Genomic DNA, 15,543 nt, shown 5'->3' with positions numbered 1-15,543 from the left:
TTCCTGCAAGTCGGCCAGTGCTGTCAACTGTGGTGACTAAAGCTGTAACTATTTATCTTCAAAGAATATTCTAAGCATAAAACAAGGACTAGCATTCCAAAAGCATGAGGTCTTAGTTGCATGTCATATTTAGCCATAAAATGATAAGGTGAAGGAACTGTCCTACGTCTCCACAAATATTACTGCCTGTTGTGATTCAGGGTCAGCCTGTGGGTTCGGCAGTTGGGTCGGACGATTCAGAGGAGGAGGAGGGGGGTGTTGGAGAGCTTGATGAGGGTGTTGGAGAGCTTGCTGATGATGGCCTTGAGGCTCCACAGAGTGCTCAGCCAGGCCCCTCCCACCTGGTCACGACGCAGACCCAGCTGTGTGAGCCTGACAGCGTGGATGAAGATGACCCACAGCTGGCCCTGTTCAAGGACGCCCGACGCAGGAGGCAGTCAATCAGGAGTAAACAGAGGAAGGCAATGGGGCACCTTGGAAGGAGGCAGAGAGAAGCCACGCCCTGAACTGTTTAAAAGGGGAATGCGTGGGAGGGCTGGTTTGCTGAAGGCAACCGTTTGAATAGCTCCTGTTTCATGGTTCGTGTCTTGTTTTTGCTCTGTTTGCTTTTGTGTCCATAAATTTGGCAGGCTTAGTTCCAGCCTCTTGCCTTCTTGTAAAGGGGTTGTCCCTGCCTTATCTGCAGGGCCGGTAGTAGGCTGGTACAGAACACTGCCTCATTCCACAAGAAGCCAGACTGATGCAATTTCTGAAGAGTGGGTTGTGGTTGTTGTTGTTGTTTAAAAAAAATCAGCATTTAAAGTAATATGTGACTGGTTTGTTTGTTTTTTCCTTTTTGCCAGAGCTCTCAGACCAGATCGAAAAAGCCAGGCAGCTGGAGGAAGAAAGAACAAGGGCCCAGGAGGAAGCAGAGCGTCTGGAGAATGAGCGTTTGATGGCTCTGCAAGCGAAGGAAGAGCTGGAGAAGCAGGCTGTTGACCAAATGAAGAGTCAGGAGCAGCTGGTATGGATCGGAGGCATTTCGGAAGCTCCTCAAGCATCATCAGTGTTTATAGCTTTTTAAATCTTGCCTTTGGTTCTCAAAGTCTTCATGGCAATCTACAGTGTATTTTCAAAGTAGTTTCAAAATATGTAAAGATGATAAAATCTTGCCTAAAATGGATACAGTACAGAAAATAAACAGCACAAGCCACAAATATTTCCTGAATCAAATGCATGATGACAAAATAAAATTTAAGGGCACAACAGTTTTTACAGAACAGGGATTTCTACAATCTAGTGCTGCTATAGAGAAAGTGGATGAGCAGGGGTCAGTGATATCTTATAGAAAGAAACTGTCTTTTCCCATCACTTGTGCCTTCATGAAATTTTGCATTAAGCTCCCAGACTTTCCAGGCATTATGGGTAAAATCTGGCTCAGGATGCTAATAGTTGCAGATCCATCATATCTGGAAGGTACCAGTTTGGAAACAGCTTGCTTAAGTTATATTGGCTGTAAACTATTTTTTAATGTTCTAACTTGCAGCTAGAAATAAAATAGCCACTGTTGATATTCCAGGAATAGACATATGGGTTTCTTAGTGTTGGTACTGGCAAATTTTATTCCGGCGATATTTAATAAAATTTGTGAAAGTTCTCTTAAGGCAAACTTAATAAAGTTGGATGTTAGTAGTCTAGTCTTCCCATAACTAAAGTTTGACACACACACACCCCTATGTTCTAGTTTTTTGTAGCTGCTACCATGTCGTTTTCTGGCCCAGGAGCAGAATCTGAATGTCCTACCCTATCTAAAACCGGAGGCTCTAGGAATAGGGAGCAGTTCTCTTACTGACCCAAAGTACTTCTATCTAATGTAATTTCCCTTTTTTCCCCTTAAAAAAAAGGCCGCAGAACTCGCAGAATATACAGCCAAAATTTCTCTTCTGGAAGAGGCAAGGAAGCGTAAAGAGACTGAGGTTGAAGAATGGCAGCACAGGGTAAGCTAATGTGTTCCACTTTGTTTTACTTTCACGGTTTTAGCAACTTTAGGTCTTCCCTGGATCTTGATTACAACATGGTTCATTGGAAATATAAATGGTACAGTTGATTGTCCTGTAAGATTTGCTACACTATAAGATGAGCCACATTGCATCAGAACTGACATTCTATATTTGCTTTCCACAACAGCCAACAGGATGCTTCCAGGAAGCTCATAAAGAGTGCATAAATTGAGCGCTGTAGTGTAGGTCTGCTATTTTTGTTTATAAAACAAACTCGAGAGTATTTCTACAATCAGAACGTTCCAGATAAAATTCAGAACCATCCTCGTTTGACTTTTCTAACATTCTCTTTGCAAGCTGCATGATTCTTCTATCATTCTGTTTGATAGGGGCATAACATGGAGAGGAAGTAGTATACACAAAATTTCAAACTTTTGCAAATTGTCTGAATTGCATTCTACATTGCAAGATAATCTGTTTTTCTGAAATTCAAATATATAACTTTTGGCCAAGAAAATTGGCAATTTTTCATAGGCAATTCTCATTTTTCCATTGATTCGATACATTTCCAATTCCTGAAAGCCTAAAAAATCTTATATTATCTCTACGGAGCATGCATCCCTAATCAAAAGATGACATCATTGACCAGTAAATGTCCATTAGGTACTTGACTGTCTATAATTCCTAAACTATTTTTATATACCGTATATACTTGAGTATAAGCCGACTCGAGTATAAGCCGAGACCCCAATTTTACCCCCCAAAACTGGAAAAAGTTATTGACTCGAGTATAAGCCGAGGCTGGGAAATGCAGCAGCTGGAGGCTGGATCCCCCGAAAGACGTCTCTGCTGAGATGAGAGAACGGGGTGGCAAGCCGCCGAGAGAATGGGGCGGTGGAGTGCTCCGCCGAGAGAATGGGGCGGCTTGCTGTTCTCTCGGTGCAGCACGGCAGAGGCTGGATCTCGCGAAAGAAGTCTCCGCTGAGCGAGAGAATGAGGCGTCTCAGCGCCCATTTTCTCGGCGAAGACTTCTTTCGGGGGATGCAGCTTCTGCCGCCCCTTTCTCTCAGCTGCCCAGTGGAACAGCTTGCCACCAGAAATCAAGAGTGCTCCATCACTGGAGGTTTTTAAGAAGAGACTGGACATTCACCTGTCTGAGATGGTATTGGTCAGTGGTGGCAAAACTTTTAGAGACCGAGTGCCCAAACCGCAAGCCAAAACCCACTTGTTTATCACAAAGTGCCAAGGCAGCATCGGCATTCTGGTGCCCTCGGGGGAGGGGACAGGGAGGCGCCTCTGAGTGCCGCCTCTGGCACGAAAAAAAAAGGGGGAGCAAAAAATGGGCCACCGTACCGCAAGGCACAAAAACGCCAACCGCCGCGCCGCAGGGTGCAGATACAAGGCACCGCACCACGTGAGAATGGGGCTGGGCTAGTGAGTATCACGCAGGCACTAGCCCCGCCCCCTTTGCAGCATGTGCCTGCTCGTGGCCCCGTGCACGCATGCACGCATGTAAAATGCTTCCCCCTCCCTTTTCTTCCAGTCCACCAACCGACAAGGACCTGCTGCTGGCAGCGGTGGTGGCGCACGTGCCAACAGAGAGGGCTCTGAGTGCCACCTCTGGCAGGCGTGCCATAGGTTCACCACCACTGGTATAGGTCCTCCTGCTTGAGCAAGGGGCTGGACTAGAAGACCTCCAAGGTCCCTTCCAGCTCTATTCTATTCTATTCTATTCTATTCTATTCTATTCTATTCTATTCTATTCTATTCTATTCTATTCTATTCTATTCACTTTCTATATTTCTATTCTATTCTATTCTATTCCATTCACTTTCTATATTTCTATTCTATTCTATTCTATTCTATTCTATTCTATTCTATTCTATTCTATTCTATTCTATTCTTATTACCATTCTCTATTCTATTCTATTCTATTCTATTCTATTCTATTCTATTCTATTCTATTCTATTCACTTTCTATATTTCTATTCTATTCTATTCTATTCCATTCACTTTCTATATTTCTATTCTATTCTATTCTATTCTATTCTATTCTATTCTATTCACTTTCTATATTTCTATTCTATTCTATTCTATTCCATTCACTTTCTATATTTCTATTCTATTCTATTCTGTTCTGTTCTGTTCTGTTCTGTTCTACGTTCTGTTCCATTCCATTCCATATTTTCTATTCCATTCTGTTCCACTGTCAGAGCCCATCGGAGGCAACCCAGTCAGCCCAAACAGGAGTTACACTAAGGCTACGCAGCCTCTCCTCTCAACCTGAACCCCTCCTTACCTTTCCTTTTATCTGCATCCTATTTTTAACTGCCGGCTCTGCCCAGCCCTATTTTGTCCTTGAGCACTCGTGAGCTCATCAAGAACAGAAGGTAACCGTGGGGGGGAAGGCAGGGCAAGATCTGCAAGATCCCCATTTGCATTTGACTTTGCCATCCCATCTGGTTCGAGATAACACACGAGAGAGAGAGAGAGAGAGAGAGAGAGAGAGAGAGAGAGAGAGAGAGACGCACACCTCAGCAAAAAAGAAAGAAAGAAAAAGTAGTAGAAGAGGCAGAGAGCCCCTGTGGGTAGGAGTGAGGATGGGGAGAAACAGCAAGAAGACCGGGTGGGGTGGGGTGGGTTAATCACTAAACCTTCCAGTATTTAACCAAAGCAGCTTTTGCATTTGTCAAGCTCTGCTAGCAGGGCACTGGACGGGCCTGGCGGAGCTGCTGAAGGTGAACGGGAGAAGGTGAGTCTTCGCCGAGAAAATCTCAGCGCCCATTTTCTCGGCGAAGACTTCTTTCGGGGGATGCAGCTTCTGCCGCCCCTTTCTGTCAGCTGCCCAGTGACAGAGGCTGGATCCCTCGAAACAAGTCTCCGCTGAGACGAGAGAACAAGGCGTTTCTCTCTCTCTCCCCCCCCGCTTTTGCCGCTTTTGTGTGTGTGGGGGGGGGCAGTCAAGCGTTGTTTCCCTCCTCATGCCCGTTTCTCAAGAGAAGCCCCCTGATTCAGCAAAATTGTGGGGGGGGAGGGAAAGGAGGGAAGCGCAGAGAGCCAGGCAAATGGGAAGAAGGCTCAGGAGCTTCAGCCTTGCCTCAAGGACAGCGGAGTCCTCTCCGCAGCAGCCACGTCCCCGCCCCCTTCCAAGCCGATGCCCCCCACTCCGATCCCCAATTCTCCCTTGCCATCAACAAAGCAGCTAGGGAGGCCTGGGGGGCGCAAAGAGATGCACCCCTTCCGCCCCCAAATTCACTCCCCAGCGCGCCTGGAGCTGCCTAAAGCCGGGAGTAAACAGAAGAACTGGAGACGGTTCGCTCCCGCGGCCTCAAAAGCGACCCGCGGAATTCTGCCCCGCCGCCCAAGCTCGTCCGCTCCGTCAGCCCCCACCCCCACCCCCGCGCCCCGCTCTTCTTCTTCTTCTCCCCTCGAACTTGGCAGCGACGCCAGGAAAGCCGATGGGGAGTTTGGGGCCAACGTGCCGGGAGACGAGGCTGGGGAGAGAGATGAGGGTTTTTTTTACCTCTCGGGCTGCTGTCCGAGAAATACGGCGGGGCCGTCGGAGTCACATTGCCCGAACTGGGCGCTGACAGCAGCGTTCATCCACCCCGTCAGCAGCCATGACTCGGGCACTAAGCGGGGAGTGAAGGGAAGGGACCGGCTTCCTTTCAGCCCCGCTGCGCCAGTGTGCGCGTCGCCAGGCGGCGGAGAGCGGGGGAGGGAAGGCGCCGGGCGGAGCGCTGCCCAAAGGGGAGGGAGGCGGAAAGGCCTGCGAGCGGCGGCTGGCTGTGGCGTTGGGGCGGCACGGGCGAGGCAGCGGGCGAGCGGGGGGCGAGCAGCGGCTGGCGGTGAGTTGGGCCGAGTTCGGGGCTGCGCGGGCGAGCGAGCAATGGGGGGGAGCAGCGGATGGCGGTGAGTTGGGGCGAGTTCGGGGCTGCGCGGGCGAGCGAGCAATGGGGGGGAGCAGCGGATGGCGGTGAGTTGGGCCGAGTTCGGGGCTGCGCGGGCGAGCGAGCAATGGGGGCGAGCAGCGGCTGGCGGTGAGTTGGGCCGAGTTCGGGGCTGCGCGGGCGAGCGAGCATTGGGGGGGAGCAGCGGATGGCGGTGAGTTGGGGCGAGTTCGGGGCTGCGCGGGCGAGCGAGCAATGGGGGGGAGCAGCGGATGGCGGTGAGTTGGGGCGAGTTCGGGGCTGCGCGGGCGAGCGAGCGATGGGGGGCGAGCGGCGGCTGGCGGTGAGTTGGGGCGAGTTCGGGGCTGCGCGGGCGAGCGAGCGATGGGGGGGAGCAGCGGCTGGCGGTGAGTTGGGGCGAGTTCGGGGCTGCGCGGGCGAGCGAGCGATGGGGGGAAGCGGCGGCTGGCGGTGAGTTGGGGCGAGTTCGGGGCTGCGCGGGCGAGCGAGCGGCGGCTGGCGGTGAGTTGGGGCGAGTTCGGGGCTGCGCGGGCGAGCGAGCGATGGGGGGAAGCGGCGGCTGGCGGTGAGTTGGGGCGAGTTCGGGGCTGCGCGGGCGAGCGAGCGGCGGCTGGCGGTGAGTTGGGGCGAGTTTGGGGCTGCGCGGGCGAGCGAGCGATGGGGGGCGAGCGGCGGCTGGCGGTGAGTTGGGGCGAGTTCGGGGCTGCGCGGGCGAGCGAGCGATGGGGGGAAGCGGCGGCTGGCGGTGAGTTGGGGCGAGTTCGGGGCTGCGCGGGCGAGCGAGCGGCGGCTGGCGGTGAGTTGGGGCGAGTTTGGGGCTGCGCGGGCGAGCGAGCGATGGGGGGCGAGCGGCGGCTGGCGGTGAGTTGGGGCGAGTTCGGGGCTGCGCGGGCGAGCGAGCGATGGGGGGAAGCGGCTGGCGGTGAGTTGGGGCGAGTTCGGGGCTGCGCGGGCGAGCGAGCGGCGGCTGGCGGTGAGTTGGGGCGAGTTCGGGGCTGCGCGGGCGAGCGAGCGATGGGGGGCGAGCGGCGGCTGGCGGTGAGTTGGGGCGAGTTCGGGGCTGCGCGGGCGAGCGAGCGATGGGGGGAAGCGGCGGCTGGCGGTGAGTTGGGGCGAGTTCGGGGCTGCGCGGGCGAGCGAGCGGCGGCTGGCGGTGAGTTGGGGCGAGTTCGGGGCTGCGCGGGCGAGCGAGCGATGGGGGGCGAGCGGCGGCTGGCGGTGAGTTGGGGCGAGTTCGGGGCTGCGCGGGCGAGCGAGCGATGGGGGGAAGCGGCGGCTGGCGGTGAGTTGGGGCGAGTTTGGGGCTGCGCGGGCGAGCGAGCGATGGGGGGAGCAGCGGCTGGCGGTGAGTTGGGGCGAGTTCGGGGCTGCGCGGGCGAGCGATCAATGGGGGGAAGCGGCGGCTGGCGGTGAGTTGGGGCGAGTTCGGGGCTGCGCGGGCGAGCGAGCGGCGGCTGGCGGTGAGTTGGGGCGAGTTCGGGGCTGCGCGGGCGAGCGAGCCATGGGGGGCGAGCGGCGGCTGGCGGTGAGTTGGGGCGAGTTCGGGGCTGCGCGGGCGAGCGAGCAATGGGGGGCGAGCGGCGGCTGGCGGTGAGTTGGGGCGAGTTCGGGGCTGCGCGGGCGAGCGAGCGGCGGCTGGCGGTGAGTTGGGGCGAGTTCGGGGCTGCGCGGGCGAGCGAGCGATGGGGGGCGAGCGGCGGCTGGCGGTGAGTTGGGGCGAGTTCGGGGCTGCGCGGGCGAGCGAGCGATGGGGGGAAGCGGCGGCTGGCGGTGAGTTGGGGCGAGTTTGGGGCTGCGCGGGCGAGCGAGCGATGGGGGGAGCAGCGGCTGGCGGTGAGTTGGGGCGAGTTCGGGGCTGCGCGGGCGAGCGAGCAATGGGGGGAAGCGGCGGCTGGCGGTGAGTTGGGGCGAGTTCGGGGCTGCGCGGGCGAGCGAGCGGCGGCTGGCGGTGAGTTGGGGCGAGTTCGGGGCTGCGCGGGCGAGCGAGCCATGGGGGGCGAGCGGCGGCTGGCGGTGAGTTGGGGCGAGTTCGGGGCTGCGCGGGCGAGCGAGCAATGGGGGGCGAGCGGCGGCTGGCGGTGAGTTGGGGCGAGTTCGGGGCTGCGCGGGCGAGCGAGCGGCGGCTGGCGGTGAGTTGGGGCGAGTTCGGGGCTGCGCGGGCGAGCGAGCGATGGGGGGCGAGCGGCGGCTGGCGGTGAGTTGGGGCGAGTTCGGGGCTGCGCGGGCGAGCGAGCGATGGGGGGAAGCGGCGGCTGGCGGTGAGTTGGGGCGAGTTCGGGGCTGCGCGGGCGAGCGAGCGGCGGCTGGCGGTGAGTTGGGGCGAGTTCGGGGCTGCGCGGGCGAGCGAGCGATGGGGGGCGAGCGGCGGCTGGCGGTGAGTTGGGGCGAGTTCGGGGCTGCGCGGGCGAGCGAGCGATGGGGGGAAGCGGCGGCTGGCGGTGAGTTGGGGCGAGTTTGGGGCTGCGCGGGCGAGCGAGCGATGGGGGGAGCAGCGGCTGGCGGTGAGTTGGGGCGAGTTCGGGGCTGCGCGGGCGAGCGAGCAATGGGGGGAAGCGGCGGCTGGCGGTGAGTTGGGGCGAGTTCGGGGCTGCGCGGGCGAGCGAGCGGCGGCTGGCGGTGAGTTGGGGCGAGTTCGGGGCTGCGCGGGCGAGCGAGCCATGGGGGGCGAGCGGCGGCTGGCGGTGAGTTGGGGCGAGTTCGGGGCTGCGCGGGCGAGCGAGCAATGGGGGGCGAGCGGCGGCTGGCGGTGAGTTGGGGCGAGTTCGGGGCTGCGCGGGCGAGCGAGCGATGGGGGGGGAAGCGGCGGCTGGCTGTGGCTTCGGGGCGGCGCTGAGCTGCGCGGCCGCCCTCCCGCCCTGCCTGCCCCCTGGCCTTCGCCCCGCAAGCCCCCCCGACTTGCCCGGAGGAAGCGGCGGCGGCGTGGCGCTGCGGGCCGGGAGGGGAGGGGGCGCAGCGGGGGCTGCCCCTCCTGCCGAGGAGCCGAGCCCGGCGGCATGTGTGTTTGTGTGTGTGTGTGTGTGTGTGTGTCAGACCCGCAGGAATGGCTAGTAAAGGTGGCGGCAGTCCGGCATTTGCGTTTCTCTGTGTGTCAAGCCCCGTGGGCTCGACACACAGGAAGGGGGGGAATGCCGGAATGCCGCTTCCCTACCAGCCATTCCCGTGGGTCTGACACACACACGCACGCACGAGGGGGAGAAACAACGCTGGACTGCCGCCAGCTCTGCAAGGCTCTGCCGCTCCCTTCTCTCAGCAGCCTGTTCCGAATGAAGGGACAGTTCTTTTTTTTGTTGACTGGAGTATAAGCCGAAGTGGAGTTTTTCAGCCCAAAAAGTGGGCTGAAAAATTCGGCTTATACTCAAGTATATACGGTATTTTCTGGACCTTGCTTTCTTTATCAAAATGAAATAATTGTCTTCAATAATGATAAGGACTTATCATGTAATGTAATATATTTAAATTCTGTTTCCTCTCAGACATAGATAATAATAAGACCCCATCCTATCAGCTGTAACATCAGCGCAATCCAAAACATAAATTTATGACTGTTAAATTAAAAAAAAATACCTCTAGACAAGATCTCAAAAAATATTATTTCTTTTCCAGGTTCATTAGGTACTTGACATTAGTAACCACAATTGAAGCACTCTGTATAATGGTTCGCTTAAAATAGCTTTCAAAGGTTTGTGGTCAGGCTCTACTGAAACTTCTACTCCATAAAAGAAAGCAATTAAAAAATCCTGGCTCTAGATGTATATGGCATTGGAACTCCTCACTGAAGGAGTACTGCAGCTAAACTAGATATGCTGCCATCCGCTGACACCATCGTAGTTTTGTCACATTATAATATTTGAATGCAGATTCAGTCATTAGTAACAAAGTATATTAACTGCTTCTTCTTGTACTGATATCCACTGAAATCTCATGTAACAACAATAGACTTAATGGAATTATCACAGTAGTAATTCATTTATTTCATTTATTTCATTTATTTGATTTCTATACCGCCCTTCTCCCTAGGGACTCCTGGGGGGGGGAAATTGGTCATACTGAAAAACCACTGTACATCTGTTTTCTTCTTGGTATTTTAACCATGGCTTCAGTCTTTGTTTTTGTCAAGTTTCTTGTCATTAGAGGTTAGCAGATGTCCTACGTACTTTACCTCAGTCCAAATGAACACAAGATTTAAATCAGTTACTGCAGACATGTCAAACACAAGGCCTGGGGGCCAGATCCGGCTCGGGAAGTGGTTTCATGTGGCCCGCAAAGCCATCTTGGAAACAGTGAAGGAACGGCCCCCACTGCCTTGACCCTGGCCCAGAGACCCTCCTTCTGCCAGAGACCCTCAGATCTGTCCCACTCCTACCCAGGCCCCCATAGGCACCCTTGATGCGAATGATGTAGAGCTGGCCACGCCCACCCAGTAGGCCATACGCACTCTAGCCACGCCCACCCAGTAGGCCACGCCCACCCTGGCCATACCCACCTGGCCCCCTGAGGGCAACCGCAATGCTGATGCGGCCCTCAATGAAATTGAGTTTGACACCCCTGAGTTACTGCTTTTAACTCTGAACAACTTTATACAGGCTATAAACCTAATACTTATTCCCCCATATGAATTTTAAACATTACAGTTTTACAACATTAATAACTAAACAAACAGCCCATTCAACTTCTAAACTTCCATTTTAATCAGTCCATTACAAAGCTCTGAAGAAGCTTCTTTCTCATACGATATACAGTTTTTGTTCTTAGTTCTTCACTTTTTATAAAAGATTCAGCCACCCACATTTTCTGCATTTTTTTTCCAACCACTGCCCCATGCGCTTTTGAGAAACTGTATCTCAGACATGGGTGCTTCCAATCTTTGGTCTTTGGCATTACAACAGATGGCTGGGGTTTAACTTTTCTAGAGGCCTTCTCATGACTTCTCAAAATAACCAGTTCCTTATCGGTATGCTCAACCTACAACCTACTCCTCAGCTCTGCAAACATTGACAGCATGTTCCAGTGTTAAATCATCTGTCCCTAACAATCTGACTCTTACTCTTTCAGGTCTTATTCCATATAGGCCACAGTCCTTACTTAAAGTCACGTAACTGTCCAAACTCACAAGACTGCATTAAAAGTTTTAATTCTGTTACATAAGTCTCTCTGTTTTCTTGTAAAAATTGTATTCCTCCCTTATGCAATGTCCTTTCTTGGTAATAGCAAGTTTCGGATTTCTCAACACCTGCAATATCTGCTTATTAAACTTCTCTTCAAATTAGAATGTATTAAATATGTCTGTTGCCTCCTCTCCGTCAACAAGCTGAAACAAGACTGCTTGTAATTTCTTATTATTTTTATTGGCCCTGCTAGCCACCATAAAGCTCAAACCTTTGTTTCCATTTTCTCCAAAATTCCAACAAAACCTAAACCTAGAGACTGTTGATTACACCTGCACTGTTCAGAGCTTCTCAGTTGACTTCTAACTTTATGTTATGTTTACACAACAGACATAAATAATAAGAAAGACAAATTCAGTACACAGCTAGGTTTTATTGATAATTTGCAGGTTGCATCAGAGGTAAGAGCCATTCACACAGAGATGGCTCTTTTTAGCCACTAATATTCTTGCAAGTAATACATTACAACATATAACTATACCAACTTGTGTTTCCCAAATATTGTATTCAGAAGCATATTGCATCTAATAGTACAAGTAATGCATAGCCATTGTGACTAAATTAGTAACACTCATAGCTTTATTACTCACAGGTTTGACTATTGTCTTTTAAATCATTCAAGTCTATTTTGAGATGGAGGATTCCGTAGTTAAATATGTCAAAACTTTGGGGAACAGTTTCTCGTCAAACAGCTGGCCAGGTGGCTAAACAATTGAGCCACATTACATAATTTAGGGGAACACAAACTGCATTTGCCAATATGGGTGAATAGAAAAGTGCATCTGAGCCTGGAAGGAGGATAAGGTTGAGAGTCAGGAACATAGTCATTGGGAAAAGAGAATGGCGGCATAGTTAAAAATTAAATTATTAATTGAGGCATTGTTGTTAGCTGCGAAGTCGTGTCCGACCCATCGCAACCCTATGGACAACGTTCCTCCAGGCCTTCCTGTCCTCTACCATCTTCTGGAGTCCATTTAAGCTCACGCCTACTGCTTCAGTGACTCCATCCAACCACCTCGTTCTGTCGTCCCCTTCTTCTATTGCCCCCAATCTTTCCCATTATTAGGCTCTTCTCCAGTGAGTCCTTCCTTCTCATTAGGTGGCCAAAGTATTTGAGTTTTAGCTTCAGGATCTGGCCTTCTAAAGAGCAGTCAGGGTTGATCTCCTTTAGGACAGACAGGTTTAATCACCTTGCAGTCCAAGGGACTCGCAGGAGTCTTCTCCAGCACCATAGTTCAAAGGCCTCAGTTCTTTGGCGCTCAGCCTTTTTTATGGTCCAACTTTCACAGCCATACATTGCAACTGGGAAGACCATAGCCTTGACTATATGCACTTTTGTTGACAGGGTGATGTCTCTGCTTTTTAGTGTGCTGTCTAGATTTGCCATGGCTTTCCTCCCAAGGAGCAAGCGTCTTTTAATTTCTTGGCTACAGTCCCCATCTGCAGTGATCTTGGAGCCCAGGAAAATAAAATCTGTCACTACCCCTATTTCTTCCCCATCTATTTGCCAGGAATTGAGATGGCCGGATGCCATGATCTTGGTTTTCTTAATGTTAAGTTTCAACCCAAGTTTTGCACTCTCCTTCTTCACCCACAACAAGAGGCTCTTTAGTTCTTCTTCACTTTCTGCCATTAGAGTGGTATCATCTGCATATCTTAGGTTGTTGATATTTCTTCCAGCAATCTTAATTCTAACTTTATTGAGGAATTAAATTATCATAAATCTGTATATTTTAAGATTATTTGGGGAACACACAAAATGTCATATCCTATGTCACCTATTTTTTAAATAACACTTTCACTGGAAACTTGAACATTGGAAACATTCTTCTTGGTTTCCCTTTTCTAGGCTAAAGAAGCCCAAGATGATCTCGTGAAAACAAAGGAAGAATTACACCTGGTAATGACTGCTCCACCTCCTCCACCTCCACCTCCACCTACATATGAACCAGTGAACTATCATGTCCATGATAATCTTCAAGATGAAGGAATTGAGTCCTCTGGCTACAGTGCAGAATTCTCAAGTGAAGGCATACTGAATGATCGTAATGAGGAAAAGCGAATTACTGAAGCCGAAAAGAATGAGCGTGTCCAAAGACAACTGAAGGTAATCTGTTAGTAATACGAAAGCATTTATTATCATTCTGTGTACCATTTTATAATCTGCCCAAGAAAGGAGAAAGATTGTAATTGTATCTTTCTTTTAAAGCAGGGGTCTTCAAACTCGGCCCTTTTATGACTCATGGACTTCAACTCCTAGAATTCTTCAGCTAGGCAAACTGGCTGAGGAATTCTGGGAGTTGAAGTCCATGAGTCATAAAAGGGCCGAGTTTGAAGACCCCTGTTTTAAAGCGTTAAGAAAGGTTTTACATTTTATGAAGAAAGAAGATAATGATGTAGGACATAATCTAGAAATCTTTGCTACCATGTAACTTATAGTGGAAGGTAAAAAATGGTTGACAAATTTAGATGATCCAGATCTTTTATCTTCTAACACTAACCATTGTAGGCTCTTAGACTTAACTATGCATATTTCTGGACCATAGAAGAATGATACGTAGAAAACACCTTCAGATTGCATTTGCAAAATTTCATGTTAGTTTTTTTTTGTTTTCATCATAACGTAAGTTTCACATATTTATTATTTGTGCATGTCTGTAATACTGTGTTTAAATGTTGTAGACGCTGACTGATGAACTAGCTCAGGCCAGAGATGATGAAAAGAAGACTCAGAATGACCTCATCCACACAGAGAATATGCGACAAGGCCGAGACAAGTACAAGACACTGAGGCAGATACGACAAGGGAACACCAAGCAGAGAATTGATGAATTTGAAGCTATGTAAATAAAGTTTCAATGAAGACTCTGGGAAATGCAGATTTTGAATGTTGACATTTCTTCTTGGAAGGTCACTTGCAAAGTCATACCAGTAAATAAATAAATAAAACTCCCACACTGTCAGGTGTCAGCTGAATTTAATAAAAGCAGCCACCAGGATTTAAGTATAACAAGGAGAACAGTCAGAGATGTAATGAAATCATATTAATATTGTGTCAAAAAAATATTGTTAAAGGATGTCTCACAATCACTTTTTTCCTACACGTTAAGAGTTCTGCAGCTTTAATAGAAGGCTTTTTACTACCACAAGTATATCCAGATTTGTTTGGGTGTAGGGAAATGTTGTGCTAGGTTTCTTGTTCTTAAACATCCACCGTATTTGAAGTTTATAATGTTCTTAAGTCTTAAGTCACTCCTCATCTCTTGTTATTCCTATAAAAAAGTCACAAAAGGACTCTAAAAAACTTTCACCTTGAATCGGAGAGGTTCCCGATGATCACTCAAAGGGAGTAAATGACAGGCACGCTTGGATGTCTTTCTTATATCAGAAATAGAGGGAAATTGTCGATGTTCAATATTATTCAAGTGTTGAACTGCAGCTTAACCAGTCAGCTGTAGTATCATATTTATATATAATATATATGTGTTAAAAATATAAGTAACATATAATTCTAGTTTGAAAAGGGTTTTTTGCTTTGTATATTTTGTTATTATTTCTTGACTTGTTAAACAAATGATATTTTGAAAAAAAAATCAACTCTTGGGTGAGGCATGATCTAGAAAACATTTGTAAAGATGATTTTTTTACTTGAAAGAAAATTGTAATGCATGCCTGTAATTCAATATAAATAATTTCACTAATCCTATTTTTTCTAACAAATTTTCTAATTTTTAAAAAATGGTACCGTTTCAGACTCCAGCCATGAAGGGACTTTATCAGCTTTTTAAAATGTCTCTGTTGAAGAGAGTTGCTATAGATTTGCCTCACTGCCCCCTTGTTAACCGCCATTTGACCACCACCACCTCCTAGCCCCCCAGATCCCAATTTTAGGCTTCTGAAATCATCAGTGTCAGAGTACAGCATGTTGCTAGTCCTGCTCTACATACAATGTTCTATGCTGCTTTGTATTTTGAAGTTTATACCTCTGGAATCCTGATATAGTGTGGTGGGATTATTTGTTGAATGCAATCTACCCATAAATAAAAATCTGCAAGGCAACATTTTCTTTCTTAAATTTCTCCAGTTCTTTTTTTCTGGAAAACTATGAAGCAACCCATTTGTTCAAGTGACAGAGAATATTAATAATAAAACAGAAAGGTAAAACAATAATTATGGAAGAAGTTATAACACAGGGTAAATTTTTAATTAAGTTCAATATATAAGCTAATAACACAGAACAGCAAAACATTTGCCTTGGATGCAAGGTGGAAATTAAGTTAATAACTATAAGCCTTAACCAGTGGTAAGGTTTCTCAATAGTGTGACCCATGTTTAGCCTTAATCATAGTCTAGCAACTGAACCAGCTGATTATTGAACAGTACTGGTATTAACAATAGGAATGGCAGCTGCCATCACCTCCACTGCCAAGATCAGATAGCCAGCAATCTGCATGATAATACATCACAGGAAGGGTGGTTTGTTTTGTT

At 49.8% G+C, this 15,543-nt stretch overlaps 1 protein-coding gene across 1 annotated transcript in view; it reads left to right on the top strand.

Moving 5' to 3' along the window:
* EZR (ezrin) overlaps nt 1-14,339 on the top strand; it is a 48,919-nt gene extending 34,580 nt beyond the window's left edge. The window contains exons 11-14 of the mRNA XM_081322719.1: nt 843-1,003; nt 1,884-1,976; nt 12,905-13,162; nt 13,738-14,339. Of these exons, the coding sequence (XP_081178845.1) occupies nt 843-1,003; nt 1,884-1,976; nt 12,905-13,162; nt 13,738-13,902 (677 nt within the window). The 3' untranslated portion in view covers nt 13,903-14,339. The remainder of the gene's footprint in view (nt 1-842; nt 1,004-1,883; nt 1,977-12,904; nt 13,163-13,737) is intronic.
* Nucleotides 14,340-15,543: the final 1,204 nt, after the last annotated feature.

This window comes from Vipera berus, assembly GCF_964194415.1.
Source record: "Vipera berus genome assembly, chromosome: 1".
NCBI classification, from domain to species: Eukaryota; Metazoa; Chordata; class Lepidosauria; order Squamata; family Viperidae; genus Vipera; species Vipera berus.
This window is presented reverse-complemented; position numbering and strand designations above follow the sequence as displayed.